An 18,027-nucleotide genomic window follows, 5' to 3' on the forward strand; every position below is an offset into this window, starting at 1 on the left:
ATCATTGGAAACATGGCAACAGGCTTAAACGCAGCAAGTTGGAGCGCAGAGTCCCAACTGATGTAACCCATGGCGGAGGAGACGTTTCCCCTACTATCCGCAAGGCGACTTTGGATGAGTTTGCAGGGACCCCATGCAGCTGTTCCTGCTGCATAACTCCATCTCCGACCTGTGACAGTGCAAACCAAACTTCATATATGGGATGCACCAATACAAGCCATAGTGCGGTTTGTAAGGTTTCAAGGATCTGTGAACATGTTCGTCGGACGAATCTCACATCTGGCGAGCAGTACGCGGTACTACCGCAACGGTGATGGATCAGGATGTTACACTCGCTCATCATCCGGCTTCCGGTTGTCTCCTTCACCTCTCCCTTGGCAGTACAAGTTGTCTCCGTAGTCATGGCTCTTTGCAAGGTTTCCACATGAAAGAAGTGGTGGGATCAAAGGCAAGGATACCTTTACTTTAAGAACTGGGCCTTTATCCGCTCCCTCCGCGAACTTCGATCCGCAGGCCTCCTAACATCAGCTCAGATTAGAGATGATAAAACAAACACAGCTTCGCAGCCTTGTCTTGGGCCGAGTCTGCCTCCACTCTACCTTTCAGTGAACTATTCAGCGTTCAGTTGACGGAGCCATCCTCCACTTGCCAAGGTCCTAGACTATGATGGTGGAATCGAATCCATGGCTGCCCCGACTCGGAAGTGCACAGCTCCCCTGAGCCCTGGAGGGGGCCCAAGCGGAACACGGGTGCTTCCCCCGGTGTAGAGCGCCCCCACTGTCAATACTTTTCTTTACGATAAGGTAATGAGGATACCTCGGGTGATGCCATGAGGGGGCGGGGGCGAGTTGCGAACACCAGACCTAAACGGCCCATGATTTGCAAACGGGGCTGCAGTTGAAAGGGCCAGCTCCGGACACGAGCAGCCGAATTCTCGAATCGGATTTCTCATTTCAGACGGACATGCCCGAGAACACGTCCAGAAGGCGAAAAGGAAATGGAAGACTTCACAAGGGTCCGAGGGAATGGTTGACAGGTCAAAGCGGCCCGAAAGACAGACGCCTTTCAGATTTCCTGTAGTAAAGGGGCACAATGAGGCGCAGACTCGGGGAGATTCTCCGGCTTCAATCAAGCTTCCTGGGCCATAGCTGCCTCGGCTTACTTCCTGATTTCGGTGTAAATGCATCCTGAATTCCTGAGCAGCGCTGCGAAAAGGTACTCCACAACAGAAGACACCCCCCAAAAGTTGTTGGCACGAGGGATTTTGTGGCTGCGCTCTTTCAAGTGCCGCACAGCCGAGTGTCAAACGTCTCGTGGCAGCATTGAAGGTAGAATAATGGTGGGGGATTGTGGAGAGTGAGATATATCTCATCGCCGAAGTGCGAAGAGGTGCAACAGGTGGGTAGTATTCGGAGTTTTGTCTCTTACTTGACTTGACTTGGCACTAAGAAGTTGGCAGCCGTTGGACTCGTCGCTACACAGGTGTCCCATGGTACGGGCCGCAGGATTTACAAACACTGGTCGGAACTATTCGCTACGCTTGGACTCCATGGGACGATTCCCCCCTCGAAGTAACCTTGAACGATGTGGCTCCGCTGCGGTATTCATGCTGATTGGGAGTTTGGTAAATGAATGTAACTCACTTACAAATGAACACTGGCAGAGACACGTGGATTGAGATGGGGGGCCGTATCGAGGCATCTCGCTCACCTGCGTGGAAAGAAAGAGGTTTCCCAGAGAGTACACTACATACACGCGGTTAATTCCAGCATCTACAAAGCGCATAAGTCTAGACAATTCGTCATTGTGTTTTCCGGGATGCGCGGACTAAAGTGACAGATATTGACGAGGGTTACGAGGAGCTTTCACCACTTTTGATCAACTTGGTTGGCTACTCCGTTGTAGAAAAGCAGGGACGCATGCATGTCAGGGGCACACAAGCAAGGGCTCGAAATTAAGAATGCAAGCAGCGTTGCGCCCGGTAAACTTGGCTTACAGACGCCATCGCACCTCCCATGTACGATAAATAATGGTCGAAGCGCTGCTGCTTGTCGACGGATTGATGTTCGGAACCAGGCGCACTCAACCACGAGGGGTCTGTCCGTTCACTACCACCACATTCGTTTCGAACTCTCTTGACATCTGGGTTACACTTGGGCCAGCTTTTGTGTCACCAGTTGCATCCTTGGGTTTATCGAGAGTTTATCTACTGCCAATCCGGCTCCCCCTTCTGCCCTTCCCCCCTGCCGAGATGCATCGATTCAAGATGGAAGTCCTTACAGCTGTTGCTGCATGGGCAATCACCTCAGCATGCCTGAACGTTCCTGTCGCCCGTCAGCTGCTTGGAGGCATCTGCGCGAGAGATACAGCTGAGCTCGGCGATAGGCTCTCAGCTACTGCAAAGATCTACCAACCCGGCACTGCCGAGTTTACCAACGCGTCTATCCGGTGGTCTAACCTTGATGCACCCAAGCCCAACCTCGTGGTGATTCCTGGAACTGAGAACGATGTTGTAGAGACTGTAAGTGACTGACTCTACTTTCGTCCGAGTGTACCCAGACGCGAAGCAGGTCATCACTAACCTGCGTGCAGGTCAAATTCGCCAATGAGAAGAGCATGCCCTTCCTTGCGTACAATGGCGTGCATGGCGCTATCACCACTCTGGGCAAGATGGACAGCGGTATCGAAATCTACCTGTCCCAGCTGAGCGGTGTCGAGGTTGCTGCAGACGGGAAAACCGCCAAGATTAGTGGTGGTACCGGGTCCAAGCTCGTCACCGACACACTCTGGAAGGCCGGCAAGCAGACTGGTAAGTTCCATTCTAGCTTTATCTCCATCACTTATACCTAGTCAAGATGTATCGTTAACCATGGGCTACAGTTACGGGAACTTGCGAGTGCGTCAGCACGCTCGGACCTGCTCTTGGAGGAGGCCATGGATGGCTTCAGGGCCACCACGGCCTGGTCGCCGATCAATTTGTTTCCATGAACATTGTTCTGGCCGATGGCACCTTGCAGACCATCAATGAGACCTCGGACCTCTGGTGGGCTGTCAAGGGCGCGGGTCACAACTTTGGTATTGTGACCTCTCTTAACGTCAAGGTCTATGACATCGAACACAGTGACTGGGCGGTCGAGACGTTCATCTTCAGCGGCGAGAAAGTTGAGGAAGTCTACCAGGCTGCCAATGAGCACCTCCTTAAGAATGGCACCCAGGCTGCTGAAGTCATCAACTGGTCCTACTGGCTCAGAAACCCTGACGCGGACCCAGAAAATGTGAGTTCAGGCAATCTGGCCATTGACCATGAGCACTGCTAATCTTGACCGAGCCCATCATTCTTTTCTGGGTTATCCAGGAGGGCGTCACCACCGTCGAATCCATCTACACTCAGCCTTTCAGGGACATCGGCCCCATCTCTGCCACTCCGGACTCGGGAACCTACCTTGACCTGGCCACATGGACCGGCATTGCTCTTGACTCCATCCCGTGCCAGAAGGCTGGCCTGAACAACCCTCGCTTCCCCATCTATGTCGAGTCATACAACATTGAGGCCCAACGCAAGGCTTACGATCTCTTCGCTTCTTCTATCAGCGGCAACTCACCCTTCAATAACTCTCTCTTCATGTTTGAGGGTTATTCTAACGAAGGTGTCAAGGTTATTGCGAGCGACTCAACTGCATTTGCCTATCGCAGCGATAACCTTCTCTTCGCGCCCCTCATCACCTACTCCCCCAACGGCACTGAGCTCGATCAGAAGGCCGCCACACTCGGCAACCAGCTCCGTGACATCATTCATGAAGGAAGTGGTCGCACTGAGCAGCACGTCTACCTGAACTACGCCTTTGGTGACGAGGGTCCTAAAGAGTGGTACGGTAGCGAACAGTGGAGACAGGATCGCCTTAAGTCTCTGAAGACCAAGTACGACCCTAATGGCAAGTTCAGCTTCTACGGCCCCATTGCCTAGAAAGCCTTGGAAGGTCTAGGTGTTATTTCTGGAGGCAACGATTACGACTCATAGAGCGATAAAATCGGTTCTAGCTTGGCCTGTAGATACTCCGTCGAATTCAGGTCGTTGATCAATACATAAATATTGTCAAAATTCTACTGCACTGTCAAATCTGCGTGTTCTTCATTTTTTTTCAAGGCTTGAGGATTCAGGCAGATTATTCGGAGTTACTCGTTACTGGATGGCAATGATATTACCTGGCTCCGATCTATCCTTCGATTGCTCTCGCCGAGTTGTCAATGAAGTTGCAGCTCATTGCGCCAACAATTCTTTGATCAAAGTTCGATAAGGTTGTCATTACACAAGGCAATATCTAATAGAACTTGCAGTCTCGTCACTTCATTCCCCTGGTTCGTGGTCGGTACATCTAAATCTACTGTCGTAATGACCCGACTAAGGTAAGTGCCAATGCTCATTGCAACACCCAAGATTTGTGATATAAGATTATGACCGGCAGCATTTCGATCACTTCACATTGTATTGAATCCAGGCTTAATTGGTATTATTCACCCACTGTCTAGGGTCTCCCTTGATGTTGTACGTGAGACCTGTGACCTAATTGCTAATTCCACTTTGAGCGGTAAACAGGACCTATATTGAAGCGCCATGCGGGGGAGCCATTTCCAACCAGAAATTAGTGGCGACTGAATCAACGTCGCTTGGCTCTCTAGCTGACAGAACCACAGATTTTAAAGTCCAGAATTGGGGTTTACGGTCTACCTCTATATGATGTACTGATGGATTCAATGTTCGCTAATGACTTTCGACAAGCTATTTCGTATTTCAGGTTTCAAGAGGGAACCTCAAGTCTTGTCGAAGATCAGAAGATCCCCTTCAACTCTTCTCTATTATCAGTGCCTTATGATTTCAGAGTATCATGGATGAGACAAAATGCTCTGGAAATCCACCCAAAGAATAGTTGGAAAGACTATGATCGGCACTGAGCGGGCATAACAGCTTCATCAGCAAAATGGGTACCGGGAATTGTCAAACAATATGCCCTAGATACTTCTAGATATTCTGACTTGGATCGATATCTTGAGCTTTGTTCATTGAGAAGCCTGGCAGAGAAGATAAAGGTGGGAGGAGACTGGACTGGTGGCCTTCATCTCCGTCTCATACTTACCTTTATTCTGTGATTTAATGGAAACATTGAGTCAAGGACAAGAATTGACCGACGTTGATACATGCAATTCAGTTATGATAAGTACTTCACCCTTATCTAACAGTATCACTGCTCACTGAAATATCTAAAGAACATCACTTAGGGAATCGGCATCGTCCTAGGCCCTGGAGCTCGCCTCTAAGCTCTTGTTAGGTCCATCTTGAGATCGCTGTGGCCTTGTGTAACAAGACACTCTGACCTAAGAAGTTTCGAAACCCATATCTCATCAATAAGCCAGGTTTTCCATTACGGACAAGGTAGGATGTGTGGCACGACTCCTGATGGTAGACTTTCGAGCCCACCGTCATACTTCGTTGGGGAGGTCAACCTGCGAAAGACATCAGTATGGCGATATCTACCTGGCATCGAATGACATTCAACCTCCACCAGGCATTCAATGTCGCTGCTCAATATGCAGGCGATCTCCTTTTCGTCATGCAGATCTCGATTGCGTAAACCCCTGGTGAATCCTGCAGTAGCTGCATCTTTCAGCTCCGAGGCACTACTGCACAAAACGCAAATACTGAGAGACATCTTGCCTCATCCACTCTCTCCTGTCAATCTCTCCACTCTGCAGGCCTCTCCCTCTCTCTCGCTTCACGTCAAAAGTCTTTGAACTTGGTCTGCCAATAGAAACACGAGCCACGAGTACCCCTTCTTTGACGGGTGTATTGCCGAACCAGCTAACCACTCATCGAAACCCAGCTGTCGCAAAAGTCCGAGACCGAATATGAGAGACAAGAACGAGGTTATCCTCGATTGGGCCTTTCAGTTACCCAATGAGGACCAACCTGCATTCCCCGGATCCCATCTTCCAGCTTTCCCTAGCGTAAAAAAAATCCGAAGCCTCGTCTCTGGGCGAGAGAGCTGGAGGGAGGGGGGGGCAAAGTCAACCACCGAGGGTAATTGTACATGTCCCGAATCGTTAAGCTGCATGAGTGGCAGAGACATGCATATAGCAAGAATCTGGATTGCAGCTGATACGCCCGCCGGCCAGCCCACATGCGACATAAACCCCGTATATTGATGGATTTTATTGCAGATGAGGACAGGACTCCACCAGAAGCAGAATCGAAGCTGCATTGTGATCGCCTATCCTACTGCAGTCGGTGATGAAGAAATCCAGGGCAATGGCAATTGACGTTGTTAGCTACGCAAGTATCACGAGTGAGTGAATATTGAATATTGCAAGACTCGAGACACCGCCGCTTTAGAACTTGGCTTCTAACGCTTCCCCAGAAACGACGTTTGTGTGTTTCAATCAACGGCCGTGGCATTGCCGCGGCATTGTTGCCACAAGAGGCACGCGTGGGAATTACCCCCTCAGAAAAACAAAGAAAACCACGCATAGTCTTCGTGGAAGACAATAGAAACAAGTCAAAACGATAGCCCATCAGCAACGGCTAAAGCCCGCAAGTGCTCCATCCGATACATTCCCGCCGGTTCATGTCTCGACCCCTCAAAACGCCGCGGATGACGACTGCTGATAACAGGTCGTGAGAATTCTGGGAACGCCGAGTTCAGCCCATCCTCCGTGGAGGAGGCAGACAAGCCACCAACGGGCACCCTCTTGCGGCAAATCGCTCTTCCTGCTGGCCTCCGCGCCGCGCGATTTTACCCGTTTTCCATTCCTCAATGAACGACATTCCGTGGTTCCGTCCGTTCCTCAGTAATCCCGATTGTCTTTTGCCCAGTCCTATGTTCTGGGCCTAGTCTAGGCCGGTCGCCCGCCGCCGCGTAAAACCCGTACCGGCCGGCGTACGCCACAAGTCTCAGTCCGTCTCTCCTCGACCCCTGTCACAGTGCGTTTTCACCTACACCACCCTTTTCTCTCCACTCTTGGAGCCTCTTTTCCACACATAAAAGTCAGGCTTAGGAAGTTCCGCGATTCATAGTCTGGTCCCGAGCACGTGGAACCGACCACCCCTTCTTGAGAGTCCCCTGCTCTCTTTCCGATCGGGAACGCAGGACAGATGAGACAAGCGCCGGTGTTGAGTCGCCTTCAGGGATTCAGCAACTCAAATTCCATTCCTCGGAACCGGGACCTCCATCCCCTGACTGCATCCTAGGTCAACCCTCTTGAGTGTCGATATACCAAGACAGAATCATTATCAAAAGACACAACTGCACACGCCCCTCCAAGCAGGATGAACAGCAATGATATCTGATTAGAGTTGAGTCTATGCCATCGGCTACGCTACTCAGATGAACCCGCCGCTAGCCAATGTGCCAATCGTCAACACACACCACCACTACCACCCCTCTCCTCTTCTTACCCAAACATCACCACCATCGCGACGCGTCTCCACCGGCCCAGGCACGACGCACGTCCGCGGGTCCAAAACAAGGAAAGGCCAGGTAGACAACCAAGACATAACAGAGCCGAAGGAGATCTTCCCAGATTCATGGGATGGCAGCGCCGAAGATCACTACCTTGACCTCCGAGTGGCCCCTAGTCTCTCGTCCGAACTAGACGCGTCCTGTCTCCGAGGCTAGGATGAAGCGCTTTCTGACATGGACAGGTACAAATAATCGATGGCGTATGCCAAGTGGCGCAGACAAATCGCACCGTCCCCTCTCTTGGGTAGTGTGGTGGTCCAACCTTTTTTTCTCACATCTCATATGCCGTCAAAATAGTCCGGTTCGGCGCTGTGCACGCGAGGCTCGCTCTGCAGATACGAAGAAAAACCAAATATTCCAAGTGCAGAACCACTTCACGTCCCCAGATGGCTTTCTGGCCGAGTCTAGTTGGAAGGCGTTCAACAAGCGTGCAGAAAAACCAAGCATCGTCAACTACGGGTGAGAGTTTCTCTGAGCCGCTGTCACATCTCGTCCTGCATGTAGCGATTCTTGGTTTTTCCTCGCACGAAAGCCACGAGTGGTTCATGAGCTCGTCTGCCTAGCCCTTCTTCCCCAGGTCATGAGGCTGTGGGCTAGACACAGCTGGAGTTCAGCAACGCCACCATGAGGTCGGGCCTCTCTGCGTTTGCTTTTGTGTCCTCATATCCATACTAGCTGCAATTTGGTTGAATTCGAACTTGGAGAGATCCGCGTTGAACATGAACTTTTACGAAATACCAAACAAGCAAACTCTCTGCAAGTTTCTCCAGTAAGACACTCGTGCTAGCAGTCTTTCCACCATTTAATGACCAGTTGCATGAGGGGGCTACGATGGGTCGACCGCGACGACTACATCATCTTCACTGATAAATCATAACAATGACGCGAACGAGCACCTCATTGGCAAATGAATCTGCATACTATTGGATTCCACGTGAAGAAAAGGGAGGCCTAACAGATTACAGAACTATGCTCCCAGCCTGTGCGTTATGTCTCGATATCCAGCTCAGTCAGATAAGCGAATGGTGAGAACCATCAGATGGTCTGTCAGGGAACAGGCATCGTAGGATCCAGGGACCAAGCAATTTCCTTCCCAGGCCGGATCAGATTCTACATCATCACGTATTCACTCAGAGCCAACGCCAGCCAAGAGTCTGGGAAATCAGATCGAATGCGCACGTACGAAATGCACGTTGAAATGACAGGTCTCGAATCCGTGCACAAGCGAAATCTCAGAGGCGCCGATCAAGCAAGCCCGTTATCATTACCAACGCTGAACTAGATTAAACGCGCGCGATTTGGAATGAGGGTACACTGAGAATCATCTCTAAACTCCGTTGCCTCGCGAAGCCAGCCGTATACGTCCGTAGCCTCAAGAGTGAAGTTGTGAGCCAAAAGTTCACACTCAATCTCCCCAATAGAAGAAAAAACAGCAGTTCGCACGCAAGCTTGCAGATGAACGAGAAGAAGAAGAAGAGGTACCCTCGCATTTCGCACGCAACGAAAACCTCCGGTGCGTTTCCAGTAAATTAACGCCCGATCGAATCCCGCCAATCGCGGCTGCTAGATCCCGCCGTGCCCCAACTTGTCAACTCCACCTAGTCGACTCTTCTCGGTTACATCGCGGGACGCCCCCCGGCGTAGCAGCACGGATTACGGCAGTCTAACCCCGCATTTTCCGCCGGCAGTCCATGCTGCTGCTGCTTTCCAGGAGTGCCAGGGCAGATTATATCTCCTCGAATCCCGTGCGTCGAAAGCCATGCCGGGGTAGCTGGGGCGCCAAGTGACGCCGGTAATGGACTGAACTGCTGTGCAGTTACGCTTTGTAGAAGAACGAGATGCCGAAAGAGTCCAGGATAAGTAACGAGCTTTCATGGACTTTTCAGAATGCCTTGAAGACAGAAAAATTGAACTTATTCCGGTTTCCTCATGCAAGATATTCTGACGGTCATCTCAACTATGAAGTTTTGCGGTAGAACGTTCCAAGAAACTTTAACCTTTGAACATCATCTCATCCACGGCCCAGGTTTCCCCCTTCCCCACGTCTCCAATAGCCGTGTTTCCCTGATTCGTGGTTCCCAAAACTCCCGAACTGGATGGATCTCGCCCGGGGTGTTGACAACACCACGATGGGAGCAGCCAATGAAGAGCCGTTACCCTGGGCTTAGCTTATGGTCCTGGGAGAGTTTATATCGAGAGCGGATATGATCATCGTCCCAATTGGTAACTCGCCCGTGTCATGTCCAGGGGACCAAGACTCTCGTGATCATGTCAGTCTACCCTTCCGAGGCAAGTACGGAAGGTAGGTCTACGAAACGGGTTCGGCATTGGTGACGATTCGCGCGGATGGGTGTTATGTCCCACGTAATTTGTGACGTTGGCGGGAAGTTGCTTGATGTTCCCGGGGACCCCGCGGAATAATAGATGGATTGCAAAGAGGACTGGTCCTGGGCCAAGAAAGTCGATTTCAACATAGAGCCGTCTGCGTATGATATACCAAAAGAGCAGGATATATAAAACTTGATCATTCATTTCGCAGTTCCTATATCTCTTGAGGTCTTCCAGCCCAGTCTCTTAGTCAATAACCACAACTCAGTCCTTCACTTACAACCTCTTGTATCTATCCACCAGTCAGTCCAACCATGAAGTTCTCCACCATCCTCGCTCTCCTCCCTCTGGCGCTCGCCAGCCCGACGCCGACAACCGTCGAGAAGCGCGCGACAACCTACTGCGGCCAGTGGGACTCGGCCGTCACCGGCACCTACACCGTCTACAACAACCTCTGGGGCATGTCCTCGGGTACCGGAAGCCAATGCACCACCCTCACCGGGCTCTCCGGCAGCAACCTGCAGTGGTCCACGACCTGGTCCTGGTCCGGAGGGCAGTACAACGTCAAGTCGTACGCCAACGCCGTCGTCAACGTCAGCAAGAAGGCCCTGAGCGCGATCAGCAGCATCCCCTCGACCTGGAACTGGAGGTATGTCTCACATCATTCCATCACTCCGTACTCCTTGTCCAAGAGAAACAACCAAACCCATTCTCTCCATATGAAAACCATTGATTATGATGACCATTAACATCCCTAAAGCTACTCCGGCACAGGCATCGTAGCAAACGTAGCCTACGACCTCTTCACCTCCTCCACGGCATCCGGCTCCGCCCAATACGAAATCATGATCTGGCTCGGCTCCCTCGGCGGCGCCGGCCCCATCTCCGCCACCGGCAGCGCCATCGCCACCCCGACCGTCGCCGGCCGCACCTGGAACCTCTACAAGGGCGTCAACGGCCAGATGACCGTCTTCAGCTTCGTCGCGCCCAGCAACGTCCAGAGCTTCAGCGGCGACCTCAAGGCGTTCGCGACCTACCTCATCAACAGCCAGGGCCTGCCTTCCTCCCAGATCCTTCAGAGCATCGGCGCCGGTACCGAGCCGTTTGTCGGGTCGAATGCCAAGTTCACCACGACTGCTTACACTGCTTCTCTTTCTTGAGGAGGTTTTTGGTTGAGTTTCTGGGCAAAGTCATGTGACGTTGGAAGGGGAAAGGAGGCCCACTCCGACTGAGACAGACATGTGGGACATGGGAGGGCCAAAAAGAAAGCTGTCTCGAGGACCACATTTCGCTTCACTGTTCATACTTATTTCAGGACAAGTATATATCACAAATGACCAAAAGGTGCGCCTTCACACGAGAGTAGGACGGAACACCAGAAACCCGTTGGGAAAGAGAAAACTTTTCAACGAAAGGAAATTGATTTTCTTTTTTCTCATCGCCAATAACCAGGCGCTCGATAGTGTGCCATGCTCTGCTGCGCAGAGACCTCCAGCCTTCCCGACCAGAAGCAGTGTCGTGGCCCAGTGGTAGTATCAAGCTCTGCCACGCCTTCAACGGCGGCCTTCTTCGCAGCCTCGTATGCCGCTCTAGTCTCGATGCGAAACGTCTTGATGGCTTCCAAAACGTCCCGCATGCCATGTAGCACTGCCGTTCTGGGAGGTTTCAACTCTGGCGGCATGACGATGGCATCCCAAGCAGCGTGGAATATGAGAACTCCTTCCGGTACGCCAGCTTTTACGTGCGCTGGGGTGGCTGGCCCTGCTCTGGTTCTTAGCAGTGGGTTCGTCACAAGTTTCATATACTCGTTGACAGCAAGGCGGTTCGATCCCAGAATGCCGTCGCCGACCCAGACTGTCAGGTCAAATTGACTCCCGCCCCAAGTATCACGGTAGGGCATAGACACGCCCTGGATATCGCTGTAGGGGAATGCGCTCAGGCGGACTGTGGCGGGCTGAGAGTGGTGCGTTGCGACTTCGTGGCCCGCTGTTGCTTGCTTTTTCCTGGTGGCTTCAGGCCGTGGCTGAGGCCGGCGCTCGTCGCCGAAGAAGCTGAAGCCTTCACCCTCGTCCATATTCAAGAGCTCTTCCGCATCCAAATCATCTGAGGCCGAAAACCCGGCTGGATCCTCGATGGGATCGGCTTCAAATTCTAGACGAAGATGACGCAGACCACGCAGGAGTACGGGACCACGTCGCGATGACGATTGAGCGGCAGTCTTTCGAATCGCGCGTTCCTGGAGACCAGCCAGCGTGAGGAATTGCACAAGCTTGTCTATCAACGGCCCGTTGGAGCGACGTGGGATCTTGGTCAGAGTCAGGGACGTCAGCCGGGGGTTCATGTCCGGTTCGAATGTCTGTGGGAAGGCCATCTCAGATCGTTCCCTGACCACTGTCTCGGTTAGCCAGAGTCGTGCCATGGTTGACAGCCCATCAGTCTCAAGTGTCGGTATCTGCGTCACGAACGAATGATGAATCCTCAACACACGCAGATTGGGACGAGAATACAGGCCTGAAGACGTGCGCGCAGCCCAGAGCGCCGCGCAGAGTGACGTTCTTGGGCCATGGGAGGAGATGCTGCTGCTTGACAGCAGATCCCTGGACTGGTAGAAAGAACGGGGCATCACATGAGAGCTCTTCCAGCTGGCCTTGCGAGCTACGCAGTAGTCTCTCCACACCTGAAGAAGTGATTTGAGTGTCTGAGATGTGCAGATGGGTGATCCCGGCGGGTGCAGAGCAGACATCGAGGTACGGCACGTCTGACCAGTCAGGTACCGGATGATCCATGCCTCCCGCAGTTGCGGCCTTAACGTAGTCCACACTGTCTCGCCTCAACGTGGTTCTGCCATTGGCTCGCACTGCTTCATCTTCTTGCAAATCGCGACCCGCAGGGGCAGAGTAAATGGGAGCATCCACAAAGTGCCGCTCTGCATCGCTAAAGGTTGCGCTCGAGTCGGATTCTTGGATGAATATGAATGGCCCAAATGCGTCGTTTCCTTGACCATCAAAGACAAGTTTGCCCTCGGTCATGAATCGAGACTGAGACCTCAAAGATGGACTATTGAAGCAAAGTGCAGCAAATTGACCGAGAACACCGTCTGTGACTCTGTTTTCGCTGATATCCAGACTCCACAGCGAGCTTTTGAAAGCCTGAAAGAGCATCAAAGCCCAGGAGTCGTTGATCTCGCGACGCCTCACCTTGAGGACCTTTAATCTGCGTAGGTTACGACGTCCGTGAGCTGCGGCAATCAGAGGCTGCAGGGAACCTGGCAATCCAGAAACGTCCAGAAGGACCAGCTGCTGGAGCTTGTCCGACGTATAGAAGTCGTTGGGGAGTTGGTTTTGACAATAAGCGACACTCAGAACCAACAGGCCTTGACGAGGATCTGGTGGTGTCGTGTTTGCTTCTGAAGCCGGGATGGTATTCAGGAAGGCGGGATCCGCCTCGGCATGGCCGTCCAAGAGGATACACCTGAGGTTCGGCAGTGTCTTGGAGAGTTGACGCAGAGTGTGAGGTATTGTCCTGTTGCTACGGTCGGACGAGAAGTGGGCAGTGTCTTTTGCAAAGTCACGAAAGTCGAGGGTCATGATCAGAGCCAGGGTCTTCGGCCGCAGGCGCTGCATGCGGTCGAAGACAAATGCCAGATACCATTCCAAGTCTTTTGCACTCCACCGAAATAGTAGCAACAACGTCAGCAAATGGTGTTCCTTAGTTTGATGGGTGTAGGTTGAGACAAACATACCGTCACTTGGATCCAGTCCCAACCGCCGAACGGCGACTAATGGATCGTTCCAAAGGCGGGGTGCGAAGACGGCGTGGAAACGTTTATTCACAGAACAAAGACTAGCAAAGTCCTTGTCTGCGACGTATGGTGCCACCAACACAAGCCAGTCGAGTTTACTGACGGCATCCTGATATGATGGCAGCGTGGCCATGATGGTGTTGGTGGCTTTGTTTGCGCCTTCTGATTGAGACCACTTAGGACTCTCCTGCCAGGATCATGGGGTATGTAGCAGACGATGAAACAGCTTGCTGCCTTTCTCTACTGGGGTTTGGGGGCCAGTCCAGGCCGAAACAGCCGTCACTGCAGAGAAGCAAACGTGGGTGCGTTTACTGCTAGACAATCGTGCTGGAGCGAGATGAACGGGCGACAGGTACGTTACAGCGGCCGATCAAACAGTCGATGGTCGATGAGAAGCTTGCATTACGGACGGCATGTGCAGCTAGTCGCAATATGGGAAAGTACGAGTGTGGCATCCACGAGACTGAGGCTTGAAAAAGAAAGGTGGCGTGAGAGTCGTGAGATGGTCGTCGCCAGACGTGAGAATGATGCAGATTCCGTTCCAGTGAACAATGGCGCGCGGATCAGGCTGCGGCCCAGCAGGAACTCGAAAATTCTCTGAGGACAGGCTGTCGGGGATTGTGCTAAAGAGCCGATGCAGCGATGCTGAGAAGCAGGGGGCGAATGCAAGAATGAAGTCAAAGCCACGCCGGCTGGAAGTCGTTGAGGATGACCTTCAGCAGATCTGCATTGATGAAGTTGAACGACAAGCCGCAATCATCCCGAAGCAAAGACGAGCTTTCAGACGGGGTAGACACGTGGGTGACATGGAAGCGCCCGGCGACAGTGGCAGGGCATGGGAGCCGTGCTGTCGTGGTGATTGTTCGCTGCTGCGTGTGACGATTGTCGGGCAATCATTGCTGAGACTGGGTGTGTAAGATTACCCCGTTTGCTCCTGTCGCCTCACATTCAGTGATCTGCTTGCTCTGCCGTGTCTGCTTTCTTTCGCCTGGGCTTGCCTTGTTCTGGGCGATCGGTCGGGTGGTGTTGGTTGACGTCAGCAGCAGCTCGAGGCTGTGGCTATGCATGCATGCGTGCCAACGCGGTTTGTCCGTACCGCACGTATCGCAGATGACCAAGGGTTTGTCTGTACGGCTGTACGCAGTACACTAATATCCGTAATCCGTAAACCGCGGAGCCAAGAGGTGTGGGAAATCCGAGGACAGGAATTCGCGGGGTCCGGAAAAGGATGCCGTCGTCAGCCGGGCGAGAAAGAGAACCCGTGACCGTAGCACGTGCTTGGGAACGTCTCCGCTGGAAGGTTCCGAATTACCTAAGCTGTCAGTGAATAGGTACGTACCTCGGGAGTCCCCGGCGTGTCCGGCGTCTTCTTCCCGTGGCTAACGCGGCAAGGCCGGCATTGGCAATACTGTGTATAGTAGACGGGAGTGCCGCAAGCTCACGCCATAGTATCCTCTCTGCTAACCTTTCAAGACGACATGTCCCGAAGCTAACATTGACTTCGATAGTTCTAGTCTACGCGAGCGAGTCCGCCTGATAGCTCACGCAATGCGGAGCTGTGTGCGGTAGGCGGGTCCGACCAGAAAAATGACAACGGCCAGGGTCCTTCCAAACTCGCAAGCCACCTCGGCGCTAAGTCTCCGGAGCAGCGCCCCGGCCTGATGGCCCACACAGCCAGTTACGTCGGCGTCTCCAATCCGTAGCTCGTAAGCTTCTAGCCAATCCCGCTCCGTCTGTACCCCCGCATCCGATGGCCTCCAGAGGTCGAGACCCGGCCGACAGCCGGTGCTGTCCCCGCATCGTCGCACGGCGCACCTAACGGCTTCCCGCACTAGGAAAAAGTCCAGGGCAACCGTAGGTTTTCCCTTGCGCTTTGGTGACACCATCAGAAGAACTACGGACGCAGCTCCGTAGGTCCACCACACCAATGACCACACACTTTAGTTTATCCATTCATCATCGTCCGAATAGGAAAACCGCGATCCTCCTGACCAGACAACCGCCCCGTCACGACATCATCCGACAGACGATGGTTTGTTATTCTCATCTCTGCGCTACTAGTCAACCTCTTTAAGATGCAAAACAAGGCACACATCCTAGCTACACAGCTTCAAATTCTCCAAAGTACCTCCATCCGCGTAAAAGGTAGCGCGAACGCCTGTGGCAGGTTTGACCACTGACTCATCGACTAAACGAACCTAACCGAAAACTCCAATGGATTGAGGCATATTCTAACGACGACGAACGATCCTCTCCTCTGCCGCATCTTGCTTGTCAAGCGCCCGTCCGTCCGTCTGTCCCACACTCACGCATTCAACTCCCACCGGACAGCATACGCTAAGAGAAACGACGAAAAGACGCCCAAAAAGGACTTGGCCTTGTTTTGATAACGTTACGTCGGCACATGGGCAACTTCCCGCTTCTTATCTGGTACGTACGTCGTACTCCCCGAAATCGCAACAGCAGCCTTCTTCCTCTCGCTCTGCAACTTTTGGTATCCCCGGTACCTTGCCTTGGTAGCACAAGGTCCCACTGTCCATGTCTCTGCACGATGAGATGCTGCAGCACGCCAGATGCAGCGGCTGCCCGAATCCGATGGGCTGCATACTCACCCCTGCGAACCCCGTGCCTCAATGGGGTTTCTTGTCCTTCCAGGGCACCAGGGGTGAGCAGACACATGCGTCTTGCCCTGAGAAATTCCTGCCGTCCTACCTATCATTGTCCTGGACTCCTGCATGCTGGCCTGCCTGCAGCTTGCCCACCGACAGCGGACATTTTTGCATCTTCAGTGGAACACTGACATCCCATCCCGTGCGAGAGTAGCACCCACGGCACCGCACCAGTAGCACCAGCTGCCCCAGCGCCAGACCTTCTCCTGGCAGGGCAAGGTTTCTTGTACGACGACGACGACGACGACGACAGCGCTGAGCGACGAACCCCCTTCCCCTGCCATATTCTCGTCCCCCTGCCATATCCCGATAATATGGTCAAGATCGACGGTTTGACAGGGTCGCCGCAGGCTCCGAATGCCGACGCTCAGGCCAGCCTGACTGGGCTGCCTGACTGGGCTGCCTGGGTGCGCTACCACCCTACCAATCTGCCAGCCTCTGGACCTGGGAGCCCTCCAGCTTGCCCATCCATCAGCCCGAACCTCGACTCATCTCGTCTCTCGACCAGTTGCAGCACCGGAACGGCCGTTCGGATAAGGTCACTAAGATCTAGGCATTTCCGGGGTGGAGTATGTACCTGTGTGTATGGTGTGTGTGTGTGGTTCAACTGCAGCACTGCTTAATCAAACACGCTTTGCGCCCGTAATACCGAGAAAGCAGTGTTCAGTCTGGTCTCACTCTCTCTGAAATTGTGTTGTGGTTTTCCCCTGCTGCTCACTTGCGCTCTTGCAATCTTGCACAGCAGAAGGCCTGGTGTTCCTGATTCAATTCGCTGCTGATTGAGCCTGCTGCTGCTGTCGTCTTTCATCGCCATCCAGACGCCCTTCGGCCCGTCTCTCTTTCATCGTCAATCAGAGCGAAACCCCCATCACTAGGGAAAGAAAAATACCACATGGGAATAGTCACACAGCAGCCCGCCTTTCCCATCCAACCACGAGGCTCCCATGACTAGGCTTCCGTTTCGAAACAAAAGACCAGACGGAGATTTCTCTTCGTCTTATGTTGCACCTCGGAGTCTCCTGTCAATGTCACATCGTCCAGGCATCTGGCTGCTACCTACAGGGCAACCTAGGCTTGCCAGGCACACTAGGCTACGGTATCCGTAGTTCTTCTCGTCCGGGGTGGCCTGCTCAAATGACCGACTCCCGCCTTTTTTCTGCCCATCGGACATCGGCTTTTGACCCTGTCAGGCTTGCTGTCTCCTCTTCCCAAGTTCCTCCTCTCTCTCCCTTCGCCCCTGGTCGATTGGTCGCCCCCTCCCCCTGCCTTTGATCATCTACCCCTGCCCATTCCATCATTTGCATCGGTTCGTAACCTTCGTCGCCCTCTCAAACCTATCAAGCGGCCCCCTAGATTCCATAGCACTATTGTATTACAGGTCCCAACTTTGCTATGGATACCTTTTTCGAAAACCTCTTTTGCCCTTGCTTTCCCAACAACCCTATTTCGTGATCCCGTCAATCATCCCGATTCGCGCGGGACGTAATCCTGATGACGGAAGCTTGCCTGTAAGAATGGGGTCTTTTTCAAACTACGCATGACTACGGTTGAACTAACCACAACGTCGATGGACTAAACCCATAGACCAGTATCCGTAGTCTCTTCCATCTAGCCAAAATACTTCCCCCAAAACCCTGACGGCCTGAACCGCACCGTTTGCCCCTCTCCTCCCCCGCCCGCTCCCGGCTCTCGACTCGCGTCCCGGATCGTCCACGAG

General features: G+C 53.0%; 4 protein-coding genes across 4 annotated transcripts; 2 read left to right on the top strand and 2 right to left on the bottom strand.

Moving 5' to 3' along the window:
- Nucleotides 1-2,266: 2,266 nt before the first annotated feature.
- On the top strand, nt 2,267-3,964 carry N0V96_001192 (uncharacterized protein; the record flags this gene model as incomplete). Its single annotated transcript, XM_053196824.1, has 4 exons — nt 2,267-2,521; nt 2,593-2,809; nt 2,881-3,275; nt 3,329-3,964. The coding sequence occupies 4 exons, from the start codon at nt 2,267-2,269 to the stop codon at nt 3,962-3,964; spliced, it is 1,503 nt and encodes a 500-aa protein (XP_053045751.1).
- Nucleotides 3,965-10,153: 6,189 nt separating this feature from the next.
- On the top strand, nt 10,154-10,999 carry CEL12C (Endoglucanase cel12C; the record flags this gene model as incomplete). The annotated part of the gene is made up of 2 exons (XM_053196823.1): nt 10,154-10,488; nt 10,600-10,999. The coding sequence occupies 2 exons, from the start codon at nt 10,154-10,156 to the stop codon at nt 10,997-10,999; spliced, it is 735 nt and encodes a 244-aa protein (XP_053045750.1).
- A 275-nt stretch (nt 11,000-11,274) lies between these two features.
- On the bottom strand, nt 11,275-12,210 carry N0V96_001194 (uncharacterized protein; the record flags this gene model as incomplete). Its single annotated transcript, XM_065756160.1, has 1 exon — nt 11,275-12,210. One exon carries the CDS (start codon nt 12,208-12,210, stop codon nt 11,275-11,277), a length of 936 nt encoding a protein of 311 aa, XP_065615400.1.
- Nucleotides 12,211-12,277: 67 nt separating this feature from the next.
- On the bottom strand, nt 12,278-13,774 carry N0V96_001195 (uncharacterized protein; the record flags this gene model as incomplete). Its single annotated transcript, XM_065756161.1, has 1 exon — nt 12,278-13,774. The coding sequence occupies one exon, from the start codon at nt 13,772-13,774 to the stop codon at nt 12,278-12,280; it is 1,497 nt and encodes a 498-aa protein (XP_065615401.1).
- Between the last annotated feature and the right edge of the window lie 4,253 nt (nt 13,775-18,027).

The sequence above is a fragment of the Colletotrichum fioriniae genome (assembly GCF_027942845.1).
Source record: "Colletotrichum fioriniae strain IMI 355084 chromosome Unknown scaffold_1, whole genome shotgun sequence".
Classification (NCBI taxonomy): domain Eukaryota; kingdom Fungi; phylum Ascomycota; class Sordariomycetes; order Glomerellales; family Glomerellaceae; genus Colletotrichum; species Colletotrichum fioriniae.